General features: G+C 40.5%; 1 protein-coding gene across 1 annotated transcript in view; it reads right to left on the bottom strand.

Moving 5' to 3' along the window:
* The window catches only part of si:ch211-106n13.3 (vWFA and Collagen domain-containing protein), a 27,115-nt gene extending 11,285 nt beyond the window's left edge, over positions 1-15,830 (bottom strand). The window contains exons 1-20 of the mRNA XM_090182360.1: positions 15,617-15,830; positions 15,232-15,353; positions 14,484-15,044; positions 14,171-14,333; positions 13,718-13,949; positions 13,373-13,546; positions 13,132-13,209; positions 12,788-12,874; positions 12,605-12,658; positions 12,447-12,500; positions 12,300-12,353; positions 11,942-11,995; positions 11,569-11,619; positions 11,407-11,460; positions 10,764-10,817; positions 6,175-6,228; positions 1,876-1,920; positions 1,601-1,654; positions 939-992; positions 703-756 (exon numbers count right to left, since the gene is read on the bottom strand). Of these exons, the coding sequence (XP_090038486.1) occupies positions 703-756; positions 939-992; positions 1,601-1,654; positions 1,876-1,920; positions 6,175-6,228; positions 10,764-10,817; positions 11,407-11,460; positions 11,569-11,619; positions 11,942-11,995; positions 12,300-12,353; positions 12,447-12,500; positions 12,605-12,658; positions 12,788-12,874; positions 13,132-13,209; positions 13,373-13,546; positions 13,718-13,949; positions 14,171-14,333; positions 14,484-15,044; positions 15,232-15,325 (2,025 nt within the window). The 5' untranslated portion in view covers positions 15,326-15,353; positions 15,617-15,830. The remainder of the gene's footprint in view (positions 1-702; positions 757-938; positions 993-1,600; positions 1,655-1,875; positions 1,921-6,174; positions 6,229-10,763; positions 10,818-11,406; positions 11,461-11,568; positions 11,620-11,941; positions 11,996-12,299; positions 12,354-12,446; positions 12,501-12,604; positions 12,659-12,787; positions 12,875-13,131; positions 13,210-13,372; positions 13,547-13,717; positions 13,950-14,170; positions 14,334-14,483; positions 15,045-15,231; positions 15,354-15,616) is intronic.

Here is a 15,830-nt window from a genome sequence, read left to right as displayed (position 1 = left end):
GCCGAAGAACACCATCCCAACCGTGAAGCACAGGGGTGGCAGCATCATGTTGTGGGGGTGCTTTGTTGCAGGAGGGACTGGTGCACTTCATAAAATAGATGGCATCAGGGGGAAGGAAAATTATGCGGATATATTGAAGCAACATCTCAAGACATCAGTTAAATCTTGGTTGCAAATGGGTCTTCCAAATGGACAATGACCCCAAGCATACTTCCAAAGTTGTGGCAAAATGGCCTAAGGACAACAAAGTCAAGGTATTGGAGTGGCCATCACAAAGCCCTGACCTCAATCCCATAGAAAATGTGTGGGCAGAACTGAAAAAGCGTGTGCGAGCAAGGAGGCCTATAAAACTGATTCAGTTACACCAGCTCTGTCAGGAGGAATGGGCCAAAATTCACCCAACTTATTGTGGGAAGCTTGTGGAAGGCTACCCGAAATGTTTGACCCAAGTTAAACAATTTAAAGGCAATGCTGCCAAATACTAATTGAGTGTATGTAAACTTCTGACCCACTGGGAATGTGATGAAATAAATCATTCTCTCTACTATTATTCTCTCTACTTAAAATAAAGTGGTGGTCCTAACTGACCTAAGACAGGGAATTTTACTGACTTTAAATGTATTTGGCTAAGGCGTATTTAAACTTCCGACTTCAACTGTATAGCATCTTTCACCTATCCCCACACAGCTGAAAAATACCTACATTCAGTCCAGGTGTCCCAGGATGTCCTTCTGATCCACGTGCACCTTGGGCCCCCTACACATGTAGAGATGTGTTAACACACACATTAACACTCCCAGAACACACACAAACTACATCACGAAAAGCACATGTACATAACAGAATACATACACAGACAAAGTATATGCAGCTCATACATACACACACACTCACTAAGGATAGGGGAAATGCAGTAGCGGCAAGAATTCACTAGTTACCTTTGAACCTTCAAGTCCGTAAGTTCCAGGTGGACCAATCGGACCCTGAAGACCCTGTACATGAGTGAAAATTCAGTTTTTAAAACAATGGCTTAATCATCTGTAAGGCATAATGAAATGAACCTCATGAAAATAATGTGATTTTAAATCATGTTAAATTCTGAGGACTAGACTTTATTATAGATCAAAGGCGAGGCAAATAGTTACTTTTATCACACCAAATGGTATAGGGACAAAAACAAATTGAAAGATACACAGAAAATAATTGGTGAAGAAAATGGTGAAAATGTGAGAATGATTTGAAATCACATGACAATACAATACAATGTCCTCATTGACTTTTCAGTTCTTCTAAAGTGGTCATGTAAGCCACAAGTCGGATAGAAGAACCTCAGTTCAATTCAAGCATAGAGTTGCAATGTCTTGACATTCCAATTGAGGGCAGCAAAGTTGAGGTTCAGCAATGACACTTAAATGTGCTGTACAGTTCCTACTTACACGTACATTCCTATTTTGTGGAGGATCTCACTCTGAATTTTGCAGAGAAGCGTTATGGAGCAGCAAAATAATTATTTAATTTTCAATAGGGTGAAAAGAAAAGAGAAGAAAATATGTAATGAACATCAAGCATACTGTACTTTCAGGTCCGATCCGTCACCTACCTCTTGTCCTTTTGGTCCAACCAGCCCCTCTTGTCCGGGTGGGCCTCTCTCCCCCTTGTAAAAACAAGGTCAAATCAAATGTATTAAAAAGGCATTTTATATTGTTTTCAACACACGTTTTACAGTTACTCTTTCACTGAATATTTCATTAGTCATTTGCTGTCTGAGGAGGCAAAGAGAATGTCATAATGACACAGAGGGTGAGCCAACCAAGTCATTGATTGCGCCATGGCCAACTACTGGATTATTTTGTCTAAGTTTGATCTGTTTATTACCCGAGGTCCAGCAGGCCCCATCTGCCCGGGAAGGCCTCGGATTCCCTATGAAGATTATGAAAAAACAGAGATATCACACTCAGGAGAACTATGAAAAAGGCAAATATCTACAGTACCAGTCAAAAGTTTGGACACACCTACTCATTCAAGGGTTTTTCTTTATTTTTACTATTTTCTACATTGTAGAATAATAGTGAAGACACCTAAACTATTAAATAACACATATGGAATCATGTAGTAACCAAAAAAGTGCTAAACAAATATATATATATATATATATATATATATATATATATATATATATATATATATATATATATATATTTAATATATTTGAGATTCTTCAAAGTAGCCACCCTTTGCCTTCATGACAGCATTGCACACTCTTGGCATTCTCTCAACCAGCATCACCTGGAATGCTTTTCCAACAGTCTTGAAGCAGTTTCCACATATGCTGAACACTTGTTGACTGCTTTTCCTTCACTCTTCGGTCCAACTCATCCCAAACCATCTCAATTGGGTTGAGGTTGGGTGATTGTGGAGGTCATCTGATGCAGCACTCCATCTCCTTCTTGGTCAAATAGCCCTTGCACAGCCTGTAGGTGTGTTGGGTCATTGTCCTGTTGAAAAACAAATGATAGTCCCACTCAGCCCAAATCAGATGGGATGGTGTATCGCTGCAGAATTCTGTGGTAGCCATGCTGTTTGAGTGTACCTTGCATTCTAAATGAAACAGTGTGATTGTGTGACACCTCCACACCATCACAGCTCCCCTCCATGCTTCACGGTGGGAACCACACATGTGGAGATCATCCATTCACCTACTCTGCGTCTCACAAAGACACTGCGGTTGGCAACCAAAAATCTCAAATTTGGACTCATCAGACCAAAGGACACATTTCCACTGGTCTAATGTTCTTTTCTCGTGTTTCTTGTCCTCCTGAAAGTCTCTTCTTCTTATTGGTGTCAATTAGTAGTTGTTTTCTTGCAGCAATTAAACAATGAAGGCCTGATTCACAAAGTCTCCTCTGAACAGTTGAATTGTGTCTGTTACTTGAACTCTGTGAAGCGTTTATTTGGGCTGCAATTTCTGAGGCTGGTAACTTGCAGCAGAGGTAATGCTGGGTCTTCCATTCCTGTGGTGGTACTCATGAGAGCCAGTTTCATCATAGCAACTACACTTGAAACGTTCAAAGTTCTTGACAATTTCCGGATTGACTGACATTCATGTCTTAAAGTAATGATGGACTGTCATTTCTCTTTGCTTATTTGAGCGGATCTTGCCATAATATGGAATTGGTATTTTACTAAATTGGGCTATCTTCTGTATACTTCCCCTAGCTTGTCACAGCACAACTGATTGGCTCAAACGCATTAAGGAAAGAAATTCCATAAATGAACTTTTAACAAGGCACACCTCTTAATTGAAATGCATTCCAGGTGACTACCACATGAAGCTGGTTGAGAGAATGCCAAGAGTGTACAAAGCTGTCATCAAGGCAAAGAGTGGCTACTTTGAAGAATCTCAAATATAAAATATATTTTGATTTGTTTAACACTTTTTTCATTACTACATGATTCCATATGTGTTATTTCATAGTTTGTGTTCACTATTATTCTACAATGTAGAAAATAGTAAAAATAAAGAAAAACCCTGTAATGAGTAGGTGTGTCAAAACTTTTGACTGGTACTGTATATCAATAAACATGTACAGTATCATTTCTACAGCTCTATTTCAGCACAGCTGAGGGTCTCTTACTGCTCTTGAAATATCCTGGAAACTGGGAAGAAAGCTGTATCATGATGATGATGATATTGTGCACATGAAATTAGAGGCCCACTTTCTATTTCCAGTTCCCATGTTTACCCGGCTGGCAATGACCACAATATCAACCTAGTTTACAGCCAGTCAGAGCTTTCACCCATTATCTACAGTAAGTAATGACACTCATGGGACTTAGGGAGGGAGCCATGATGATGATTAAAGTTAGCAGAGAGGACAACATAAACTGTTAGTTCCACTCCTTGTGATGCATTGCAGGATTTTACAGTTGTAGGATGGCTTGGCTGACTGGCTCATTAGGACTTTCATACATTTTTCAATACAGTTAGATTTTACTTGATTTCCCCATAAACAGGAACATTGTAATTATGGGCAAAGTGGCACAGCAGAATGGCATCTGAGGGCACTGGCCACCACACCTAAGTTCAAATAGTATTTGTTTTCTTTCAAATACTTTGAGCTTGATTGGAGAATGGCATGCGAGGGCACTGGCTACATTAGCTACATGTCGAGCCACAGGGTTTCATGTTGTGCGAGAGCCAGACTATAGGCTCGTACATTTTTGGGGAGTCAATATTCATGGTATAATATTTATCAAACTCCTCGTGCTATTTTTGGTAAGCACATTAGGTGCTGCATCCATTTTCAAACAGACCAGCTTAAATTCAATGTTGTCTGTGAAATGCTAAAAAAAAACAGGCTTGCATTGCATTAGACAGAGACCAGATAGACAAATACAGTTGTCAATATAATCGTCTATCTCCACCTGGTGGCCTTTCAGTGGTCTCTTTAAATAGGTTGAAAACAGGAAAGAACGTCCCAATGTTTACCTCATCCACCTCATTGAGGTGAGAACTGGTAGTTACTAAAGTATTTTTGATTAGCCTCTAGGACTAGGTGTACTTCTGCATTAATCATTCATTTGATCCCAGATAACCCTTGTTTACTCAATGCAGTGGAGGCTGGTGGGAGGAGCTATTGGATGACGGGCTCATAGTAATGGCTGGAATGGAAAAAATAGAATGGAGACCTCCCTGACCAAGGCCCTTCTCACCCGATTACTCAGTTTGTCCGGGCAGCCAGTTCTAGGAAGAGTCTTGGTGGTTCCATACTTCTTCAATTTAAGAATGATGGAGGTCACTGTGTTCCTGGGGACCTTCAATGCTGAAGAAATGTTTTGGTACCCTTCCCCAGATCTGTGCCTCGACACAATCCTGTCTCGGAGCTCTACGGACAATTCCTTTGATCTCATGGCTTGGTTTTTGCTCTGACATGCACTGTCAACTGTAGGACCTTACATAGACAGATATGTGCCTTCCCAAATCATGTCCAATCAATTGAATTTACCACAGGTGGACTCCAATCAAGTTGTAGAAACATCTCAAGGGTGATCAATGGAAACAGGTTGCACCTGAGCTCAATTTCGAGTCTCATAGCAAAGGGTCTGAATAAATAAGGTAATCTTTGTTTAAAAATATATATATTTACAAAAATAAAAATACATGTTTTTGCTTTGTCATTATAGGTTATTGTGTGTAGATTGATGAGGGGGGGGGGGGGGGGGGGGGGAACAATTTAGTCCATTTTAGAATAAAGCTGTAATGTAACAAAACGTGGAAAAAGTCAAGGGGTCTGAATACTTTCCGAAGGCACTGTACGCAGTATTTCCAAAGACTATGAAAGAGGAGACTGAATATTACATCATAGTGGTTCTCATAATATTTATATGGTTTGGAAAAAGGAAATTAAGGTTGTTAGAGATCAACACTTAATCTTCTTTAGTAGAAACAAGGTAGTTAGTGGATGTAGGCTACATATGGATTACACACAGATGCTATCAGGTCTTTTTAGCAATTGGTCAAAATTATTTTTAGTGAAAGGTTTAACCCAAAGACAGATTCTGCCAAGATGGGTGTGGTTATTGGTGCTCCCTCAGCCAGCTGGTTCAGATTCTGGCCAGGGGCCACAGTACCACACTAAAACATTAGCTGCATATATTACTCAAGGTTTTCATGCTCCTATTGTGGACAAGGAGGAAATGTGGCTTAATTTTTTTTTTTGTGGACACGGTAGGGACAATGTTTATTATTTTATGTGTTATATCAATGTGTATTTTAATTTTTCTGACAGATGATAAACATAGACAAATAAGCTTAGACATGTTTTTATGTTTAATCATATGAATGGTTTTCTATACACCAAGTGTGGATCCTGGGGTCATGTATACACCAATGTAGCAAACATTGTGGTTGGATGAACACCACATTTGGAGAAAAATCTACGCAAACACCATGACTATTTTGAGTTAAAAGTCCTTAATGTCATTTTAGGTGACTTTATAAACGATCCATGGTTTTAGTGTATATTGGAAAAATATAGTTGCTATGATCATTTAAAGGGAGCAGGTAGTAGAATGCATAGGATTGGATGAGGATGATGAGTAAATGGACTGGCTTAGTGAATGGTTCCAGCTTTTATTAAGAAATAACGTTTCATTTGAACAATGAAGACTCACCGGAACTCCAATCTGTCCATCACCACCATGAACCCCAACGTCTCCTTTCTCACCCTAAACATAATAAAACAGAAGTATGATATTCGCATACTTGATATACTGAAATAGCTACTGTAACATGTGAAAATATCCATTGAGCTTTGAGACAGATGACCGCCTCAAGTTGGGGGGTTTCCATACCCCGTCAGTGAAGTTTAAAACTATCACTCTTAACAAAAATGTTCAACAAAAAATGTATTCTAAATCCTCACTAACACAACATGCACACTATTCATTTTCCAAGGTGAGTGTAGAGTGCAGCAGTAGAACAGAGTGCACGAGAGAAGAGACGGTCCTTCTCAAACACTCATACACCTCCAACATAGGTTTATGATATAAACCACAGACCACAGTACACGCTGCTCAGTCAGGTTTTCAATAATAAAGGAGGTAAGCAGGGAAAGCTGTGGGTTTATAGGTCCTGACACACAGAGGGCAGCTTTTGAAGTGCTTCGCCTTCCTGAACATCTAACAGGCACACGTGCGACAAAGAGCCTATCATTAGCAACATAAGAGGTCTGTATGATCTTATAAAAAGACATGGTAAAACTGTAATGGCTGTAAATATTGAGGATGACAAGTGTTGATTATGGCTTTCAAAATGTGTAACCAACACAGTGTGGGAGATGTTATCCAGAAAAGGAGTTAGTATCTACCGTCAAACTTATTGAATGCTCTTCAGTTTTAGCCATGCTAACTACATCTCTGCAATAATGCATGTTCAATTACATAAAAGCTCAGAAATTAAAACTGCAACCAAGGCATGAAATCAAGAATAACCCTGTTATCAAAATCTCAAATTACATAGCACCCAAAAATGCTATAATGAATACTGCATACTATATCACAATTACTCATGTGATTCGCCAAATTACAAGACATTAGTTACATTTTTAAGACACTGGAATCCTATTTTGGAACACTCTTAGTAAAAAGGGTGTTGGATGTTGAATTGTGTTCTTGTCTTGTGTGTTTTAAATATAGCATTGATTACTGTACTCACATACAGAATGAACGTGTTCTGAACAAGTTCACACAAGTCAGTCATCAATTTAACCTTTCATGTCAATACACGGAATCTATCTATTTTAATCTAAAATGTTGGTTATGCAAAATGAAAGTCTGAAAGATTGTTGAAAATGCTAAAGTGTATCACATCAATCACACATCATGGTCAAAACTTGATTGAGTATGAGTCACTTACAGTGGGGAGAACAAGTATTTGATACACTGCCGAATATGCAGGTTTTCCTAATTACAAAGCATGTAGAGGTCTGTAATTTTTATCATATGTACACTTCAACTGTGAGAGACGGAATCTAAAACAAAAATGCAGAAAATCACATTGTATGATTTTTAAGTAATTAATTTGCATTTTATTGCATGGCATAAGTATTTGATCACCTACCAACCAGTGAGAAATCCGGCTCTCACAGACCTGTTAGTTTTTCTTTAAGAAGCCCTCCTGTTCTCCACTCATTACCTGTATTAACTGCACTTGTTTGAACTCGTTACCTGTATAAAAAACACCTGGATTTCTGGATTTTTGTTTTAGATTCCGTCTCTCACAGTTGAAGTGTACCTATGATAAAAATTACAGACCTCTACATGATTTGTAAGTAGGAAAACCTGCAAAATCGGCAGTGTATCAAATACTTGTTCTCCCCACTGTGGGTACTCCTTCCAAGATTTCTAATCTCTTCAAAGTATTGTGATTTTTCATGCACAGGAAGGAACAATGTTTCTCCCCGTGTGGAACGAAGCATTCTATTTGACATGGATGTTTAGGCAAGATTGTGCAAAAATGAGTATTCTTCTCTTGCTTTTGAGGTTGTGCCTTACTCTAAAGCAGGGCTCTCTAGCCATGTTCCTGGAGAGCTAGCCTCTTGTAGGTTTTCAATCCAACCCTAATCTAGCGCACTTGATTCCATTATATTAACCAGATACTCCAGTGACCGCTCTATCAATTTAAACAAATATCTTCAAAAATGGAAAGCAGTCGGGAGGAGGCAAGACCATTCTAGCAAATGCGAGGGCAGAGACGCGTGTGAACAACAGGCACAACTCTAATATAAAGTGTTTTTTCTCAAAGTTGCCAGGATGTCATGTGACCTACTTATATCAGTACATTCATAACAACCTAAGCATTACGAAACATCTATTCAATCAAATAAGCCACACGTAGCAAATAAACCATTACATTTTTTGTTAACCAAAGTCAACACTCTCATTGAACTCCGTACAAATCCTCCTTGAGTGAAACAAACAAACAAAACTGCACCTTCTAGAGAAAACATATTTGGGGCCCAGTTATCCCTCTCGTCTTGCCTCTTCCTCTCTGCTGATTCTAATAATTAGCTGGTTGATAATCTGAATCATGTTAGTTACAACTGGGGTTGGATTGAAAGCCTACAGGAGGGCCAGCTCTCCAGGGACAGGATTGGAGAGCCATGTTTTAGAGTAAGGCACAGCCTCAAAAGCAAGAGCAGAAAACCCATCTTTGCACAATCTTGCTTCATTCTACATGCGGCGGAACATAGTTCCTTCCCGTGCATGAAAAATCACAAGAACTTATTTGATACAGGACCTCACACCAAGCTGTTTTCTGAATTACAACAGGAATCCTTTGTAACTTAAAACTATGAAATTATTTCCACACAACCATTTTTACTCATCTAGGATAGCAATTACCCAAAACTTTATGAGACTTCATCTGACATGTAACTTTCATTCAAGTTTTACATGGAATTTTATGCATGCATCTCAAAACATTCCTGTGCATTTTGATCCAAGTGTAGCCTGGTACTGATAGACTTTTTTTCCTATTGTTGTCAATGCAAGTACGCTGGCTGGTTAAACCAAACCTCTCCGACATCTAAAGTATGGTGTGTCTGGTTTTTACAGCTGCTGTGTCCTGTGAGCTTCAGGGCCGTGATTACAGAGTGCAGCAGCCAAGCCCGCTGCAGCGCCATGCCGCACTGTGAAAACCCAACCCAATGAACAGGCTTTCATCTGGGCCACCACATCAAACCAGTCGGTTAGCTGATCATGCACTGGATCCAGACCAGCAGGCTAGAACTGGGGGTGGGACTGGGGATGGGGAGCTGGGCTGGAAAAGCTGGGGTTTTGCTTGAAGAATTATTTGGGGACCTTGGCTTCTAATCCAAAATGAGAGGGAAGGTTGGGAAAAAATGTATATAAAAAAATACATATTTAGGACACATTTAGCTGATAATAAGCCAAGGAGTTCCAAAAAAAGTATTTATTCAATGAATTTGAGCGAGAGGATGACCATTAGCCATGACAGTGACTCACTGCAATTACAAACTACACTCAAAATAATATGTCACCAAGATAAATATTATCTGTGTACAGAAGATTTTTACAGTTAAATCAAATGGTGGCATCCCTGGTGTTTTACAATTTCAGCAAACCAGTGTGAGGTTTCACTTGTACTTTTCATGGTTACAATGCGCAAATGTCACATCCCTCACAAAACCGTTCCTTCTCCAATTGCAAGACGACACAAACATCTTACTAAGCCAAGACCTTTATCAAAGCTACTTTACGGGTAAGTGTGGATAGTTTAATAAGCCGGTAAATGGTAGGGTGTCACTAATTTACACCACTCCAAAAGGAAGGGACATGTTCCCTGGGCGATAAACAGATGCTGGGGCAGATGCAGAGCTCTGAAAATAGATTGCAGGAACAGAAGCCACGCTCCGCTCTGCAGCGCTCACCCCTCATTATAGAACACCGAACTCACGCCAGGCAGCGAGCCAGGTTACACATACTACTACTGGAAGCTGAAACGATCCTTTGTGTCCCTGGATCTCCTAGATCCACTACAGATCCAGCCCACACACCACAAAGTTCCCTCAGGAAAAATAAACCTTTTAAGTCTAAGGCTAGTTTACTAGGTACTGATGGGCATATGAGTATTCATTGAATATAGCCTGCATTACAGTATGTAGTTGAAAGCATCATCAGTTCAACATCTAATTAAACACAGGGTTATAGGGTTTAGCTACAAAAGTAATTATCCACAAATGGGGTAATGAAATGATCCCCATTCATTAAAAAAATAAATAAATAACTGAACATATATACAGTTCAAATCTGGGTAACCTGCTTCCTGTTCTTTCCAACCAAAGCAAAGAACATCAAATATACTTTAGTCAATGTTTACAAGTGAACTAACAATGTTCCTACCTCCCGCACCCACCACCTCAACTCTAGAATTAGCTTATGCAGACTTTCCGCCACCTAGACTAGCTTGTGGAAGTGTCTTTATATAGAACTCTGAGTGAAACTCTAACATTTCAAACCTCCTCCTATGGAACCACCGACTCCATAGAAAAAGGAAAGATTAACCACAAATATTCCCTCTGAACCCCCCCCCCCCCCCCCCCCAAAAAAAAGAAACCCACAGATATCATCTCTAACAAGATGTCACATAGCTCGCAGTCCCTTGCATGTCACATCTGCCATCGCCTACAGACGATTCCATGTCACTTTATGAGGGAATGTGGAATGAAATCTCAACTCACCTTCACTCCAGCTGGTCCAACAAAACCATCCTTTCCTACTGGCCCTTTGTCCCCCTGCACAGAAAACAACATCATTTCAATTATAAAATGCTGTATAGTAACCCTGGACTTCCCTCTGACCAACAAGCAAACTGATACTGTACTGTTGTCATTGGATGTTTTGTTGTACAGAATAGGGTTGGGCCAACATGATTCAATCAAATATTGTGATGTTTTATATTGGCGTTAAGTGCAAGACTACTCTATTTGAACTTTACAAATCAAAAAAACTGTTCAGTTTTATACGTTAGGGTGTTGTGTTGAAAATGAAAATATGTTTAAAATGAAGTCTAAATGAATACTCTAAGCTTTATTTTTTTCACCATACTGAGGTTATTTAATGAGAATGTGACTTTAATATAAAAATAAGCATAAAAATTGCAGTCTGGAACTATCTAGTCATTAACGGTGCAAAGTTATAAACAACGGATATCACAATATATTGTAGAAGAGGTCTCCTTAGATATCGCCCAACCCTAGTACAGGATAAATAGCACTTCTCATACAGCGATGAAGAAAATGCTGTTGAATACCAGACAGTTCCACACCTTACACAGATATGAACATGAAGGTCAACATACATAATAGGTGTATACAAGCTTACATGTGGTCCATGCTCCCCTGGTGGTCCCTGAGCTCCTGCTTCACCTGGACTTCCCTGTACATATGAAAATGTTGGAGAAAAAATGTCTGCATTAAAGAGTCAACAAAATATAGCACTACATTCAATTGCCATAAAATATTTCTGACAAAGTTTGTCTCTTACCTTTTCTCCTGGAATTCCTGTGGCCTCCAATTTAAGTTGTCTCTCTGGTCCCTACAATGGAAACAGTCTTTTAAAACCCTTGTCCATTGGCACCGCCACCATTATATGGTCTTTAAGACCTGACTCCCTCGGAGTATGTAGTGTGTTATTAAGGTAGTCTGAGAATACGTCTATCGTCTACAAACACTAAATTAAACTGGATATTGGCATTTTGTTTTCATCATTCATGTCTACACTACTTGCACCTGCTTAGTAGTCTGCCTATTACGCTGGGCTGCTCCCACAGCCGTGTGTGTGTGTGTGTGTGTGTGTGTGTGTGTGTGTGTTTGTGTGTCTCTCTATAATTACACTTTATTAAAGGGTCATGACTCACTGTAGGTCCTGGAGGGCCAGGTCTGCCTTCAAGGCCTGGTGCTCCCTTGTCACCCTGCAGCCAGGATGAATCAGCTCAATCACAAAGACATGACCTCAATTCAAAACTACAGTAACATGGTTTAGGCCCGGGGCCTTTAGATCTAATAGCGAGATCAAATCAAATCAAATTGTATTTGCCACATACACATGGTTAGCAGATGTTAATGCGAGTGTAGAGAAATGCTTGTGCTTCTAGTTCCAATCATGCAGTAATATCTAACAAGTGATCTAACCTAACATGATGAACCATACAAAGAATTATGTGATATGAAAATTATTTGTTACAGTATATTGTGAACCTATCTCATGATGCTTACTTTGGCCCCATTGAGTCCTGCTTCGCCCTTATGCCCTGGTATGCCCGCTTTGCCCTAAGTTGAATAATGAAACCAACATTACAAACACAGTGGCAGTAAGTATAATCAGCAAAATGCAGAAATAGTAGTGACATATATTTCACTCACATTGTTCCCATTCTTCCCGAGTTCTCCTGCCATTCCACGTTCACCTGGCTTCCCCTTCACAAAGAAAATTAGCAACAATTCATCAGAATCACCATACTGTTTGATTGATCCTCATGTTTTGAAATGAGATATATTTAAGATAGATAGCCAGTACTCACAGGCTTACCGTCAGGACCAGGTGGCCCCTCCCTCCCTTTCTCACCTCGGAAGCCCTACAGGGTTCAAACAGACAAGCTATGAACTAGAGATTTACATACAGTCATCCATCTGATGGAGTTGGCATTTTGTTCTGTACAGCTGTTTTGTCATAAATCTCAATCAATTTATGATTTAATTATCACCATAGGCCCAGGAAGACCAGGAGGCCCAGGTTTCCCCTGAGGGCAGTTACAGCTCTCCACTGCTGCAGGTTGTCTTTCCAGAGGACACTGGGAGCAGAAAACTATTTAATATAACAGGAACAACCCAACAAGTCTACAAATGTAATGTAATAATTACAATGTAATGTAAAGACAGACAACCAACAAACATACTCACCCTGTCATCCTCTTGTATAGAAATAAATAGAGAACGATAATGATATGAAGATGAAATTATCTTTGCCCCCCCCTGCCTTCAATAGAAACCTTCAGTGACATGTGGAAGTAAATTATGAGTCTCGTAGTTACAGTATCATTACACTCACCACAGAGTATATTTCACACGCTGTCTCTTTCTCACTTTGCTCTGGATCGCAGTAAAGCCTCAGTTTTTGTATCTCAATCTAAAGAAGGATTACAAGACGAACATAGTCATGTTACTGTGTCATTATAGTAAAAAAAAATCATCTAAATATAGAAGCTCCCTTAAAATGAAAGCAAACCATTATTTGTACATATATGGTTGTTGCATTTCTTCAAGTTTGCACAACACCCATTGTTACTCACAGGAACAGTTGCTTCCATCTTGACCTTCTTGGCGACCTGTATCTTTCCTTTGATGTAGATGGGAAATACAGGTTCTAGTAGCTGCTCCTCTATCTGCATGTCGTCCAGGTAACAGATGATACGTCTGGGTTTAACAAGCAGCTTCAACTGGTGCCACTCTGAGTCAAAGAGTCTCTGTAGAAAAAGTAAAACTTGCTGAGTAGGTAACTATCATTTCAAAACATAAAGAGCTGGTTTCCCCAGACACATTTAGCATGCGTTTTAGTCCAGCACTAGGATTAATATGTGTCCAGGAAACCAGTCCAAAGGTGTTGGGGGTCGTTATGTCAGTGTGTTTCTATAGACCTTAATTCCTCTGTCATTGAAAATGACACACTGTTCTTTCTTGTTGACACTGGTGGTTGTGCTGGTGAAGATGACAGACTTGTCCAGTCCATTGAGGGTCACAGCGAACTGTTTCAGCCCATCCTGAGAGAGCACTCTGATCAGGTCCAACTTCAAATGGTTGGTGGGGCTCTTCAAGCGTAGAGTGGCCACAAACACATAGGAGGGAGGCAGACCCTCAGGGAAGATGGCCCTGGAGGATCAATAAAAATGGCTTATACTGTATGTAGAAGTGTGTTACAGAAATCTCATGTGAGCTCTAAGGAGTTTACTGTCAGAGTGTGTGTGTGTGTGTGTGTGTGTGTGTGTGTGTGTGTGTGTGTGTGTGTGTGTGTGTGTGTGTGTGTGTGTGTGTGTGTGTGTGTGTGTGTGTGTGTGTGTGTGTGTGTGTGTGTAAACGGTCAGTCCCCCTACCTGGTGCTGTCGGTGAGGTCCAGTCGGGGGCTAAGCAAGTAGGAAGTCTCTGACATCAGCGAGCCCTGGACTTTCTTTGCTTTCATGTCGATCTGCATTCTGGACAGCAGCTCAAATCCCTTTACATTGGCTGTTCCAGGGATCTGCATTGGGCACACAGACTCTGAGAGAGAGACAGACAGACATAGAGAGCAAGTCAGTTTAGACCACAGTTATTTCATCTTGGAGGTTTATGACACATGCACTGTGCATTATGGAAATGTCTCAAAATAAGCTATCTAAGCTATCATTAGCCTCACAATCCCAGACTCACCCTCACACAGCTTCTGCTCCATGGCGTCTCGGATGTTAGCGATAGAGCTGTAGTCCTCAGCGTAGAGAACATATGTAGAGGGGGGATTGTTGGCCATGGACACCAGCTCGGAGTTGGTGATCTCGTTGCCCACGCCCACAGCGAACAGGATAATATTCTGGGCCTTGGCTTCCACGGCCGCGTCCACCACGTCGTCCTGGCTACGGCCATCTGTCAGCACCACAGCAATGCGGTTCCTGGCAGGCTGTGTGCGGTTTGAGGACGGGAAGACGTGCTGCGTGGCAAATTTGATGGCCCTGCCCGTCTGGGTGTTGCCCCCCAGGTACCCAATGGTGTTGATGGCGCTGACCAGTTCCTGGCTGCTCAGGTGTTTGCCCAGCGGAATCTCCAGACGGGGCGTGTCACTGTACTGGACCACGCCCACCTGGGTGTGACGGGAGCTCACGTCAAAGCCTCTGGTGATATTGACCAGCCATCGTTTGGCCAAGTCAAAGTCTGGAGTGCCCACGCTGGAGGAACCGTCGATTATGTAAACCAGGTCGTTTGATGCTGTGCTACAGCCTGGAATCAAGGAAAGAAGAAATCTTACCCACCTCGCTGGCTAACGACATCAAAACCAGTCTTTATAAATCTGCATTATATGACAATATTGACATTATAGGCCTGTGTACAGTAGTAATATTAGTTAGAAATTGCAGGCACAATGTTAATCATTATCATTAATTGCAATACATAAAAATGTATTTACCCGCTTGAACGTCAACATCTTCCACTAAATTATCTCCCCTCAGATGTGGAAGGAACATCCATGTTAATACGGATCCTAATATCCATTTCTTCATTGTTGATCAACAGTACTGCAAAGTTCTCCTTGAATTAAATGAAGATGGAGGATACAAACTAAATGGCAAAATACATATTGTAAATATGTAATAAGCTAGCAAAACATGATTAAGCCAATAATAGCAAAACATGTAAAAATGACTTTCAAAGTCCCATGCGATAAATTAATGTTGTACCCAAAACTGCACATTGATTGTACATGTTTTACAGGAATATCGATTTGACTTTTGCCCATTACTCCAGTACATTTTTAAGAGAAACTTTAACAATTGTTAAGACAGTTATCTTACCTTCACTCTTTACTCATCAGCTGCCAATATACCAGTCATCAATGTAAATGCAAACAGTCCTGCAGTAACACAGCGCGTCTAGATTTACTGAAACAGGCTACTTACTCCCTGCTGTACAAGATGACAGGCTGTAACATAGCTAGCAGACATGAATAGATGTTCCTGGAAGCCTTTTTATACCAAACCAAACTGTGACGTGGACCTGAGACTTCTC

Source organism: Oncorhynchus mykiss, chromosome 8 (genome assembly GCF_057628025.1).
Source record: "Oncorhynchus mykiss isolate SJ-2025 chromosome 8, ASM5762802v1, whole genome shotgun sequence".
Taxonomy (NCBI): Eukaryota; Metazoa; Chordata; class Actinopteri; order Salmoniformes; family Salmonidae; genus Oncorhynchus; species Oncorhynchus mykiss.
This window is presented reverse-complemented; position numbering and strand designations above follow the sequence as displayed.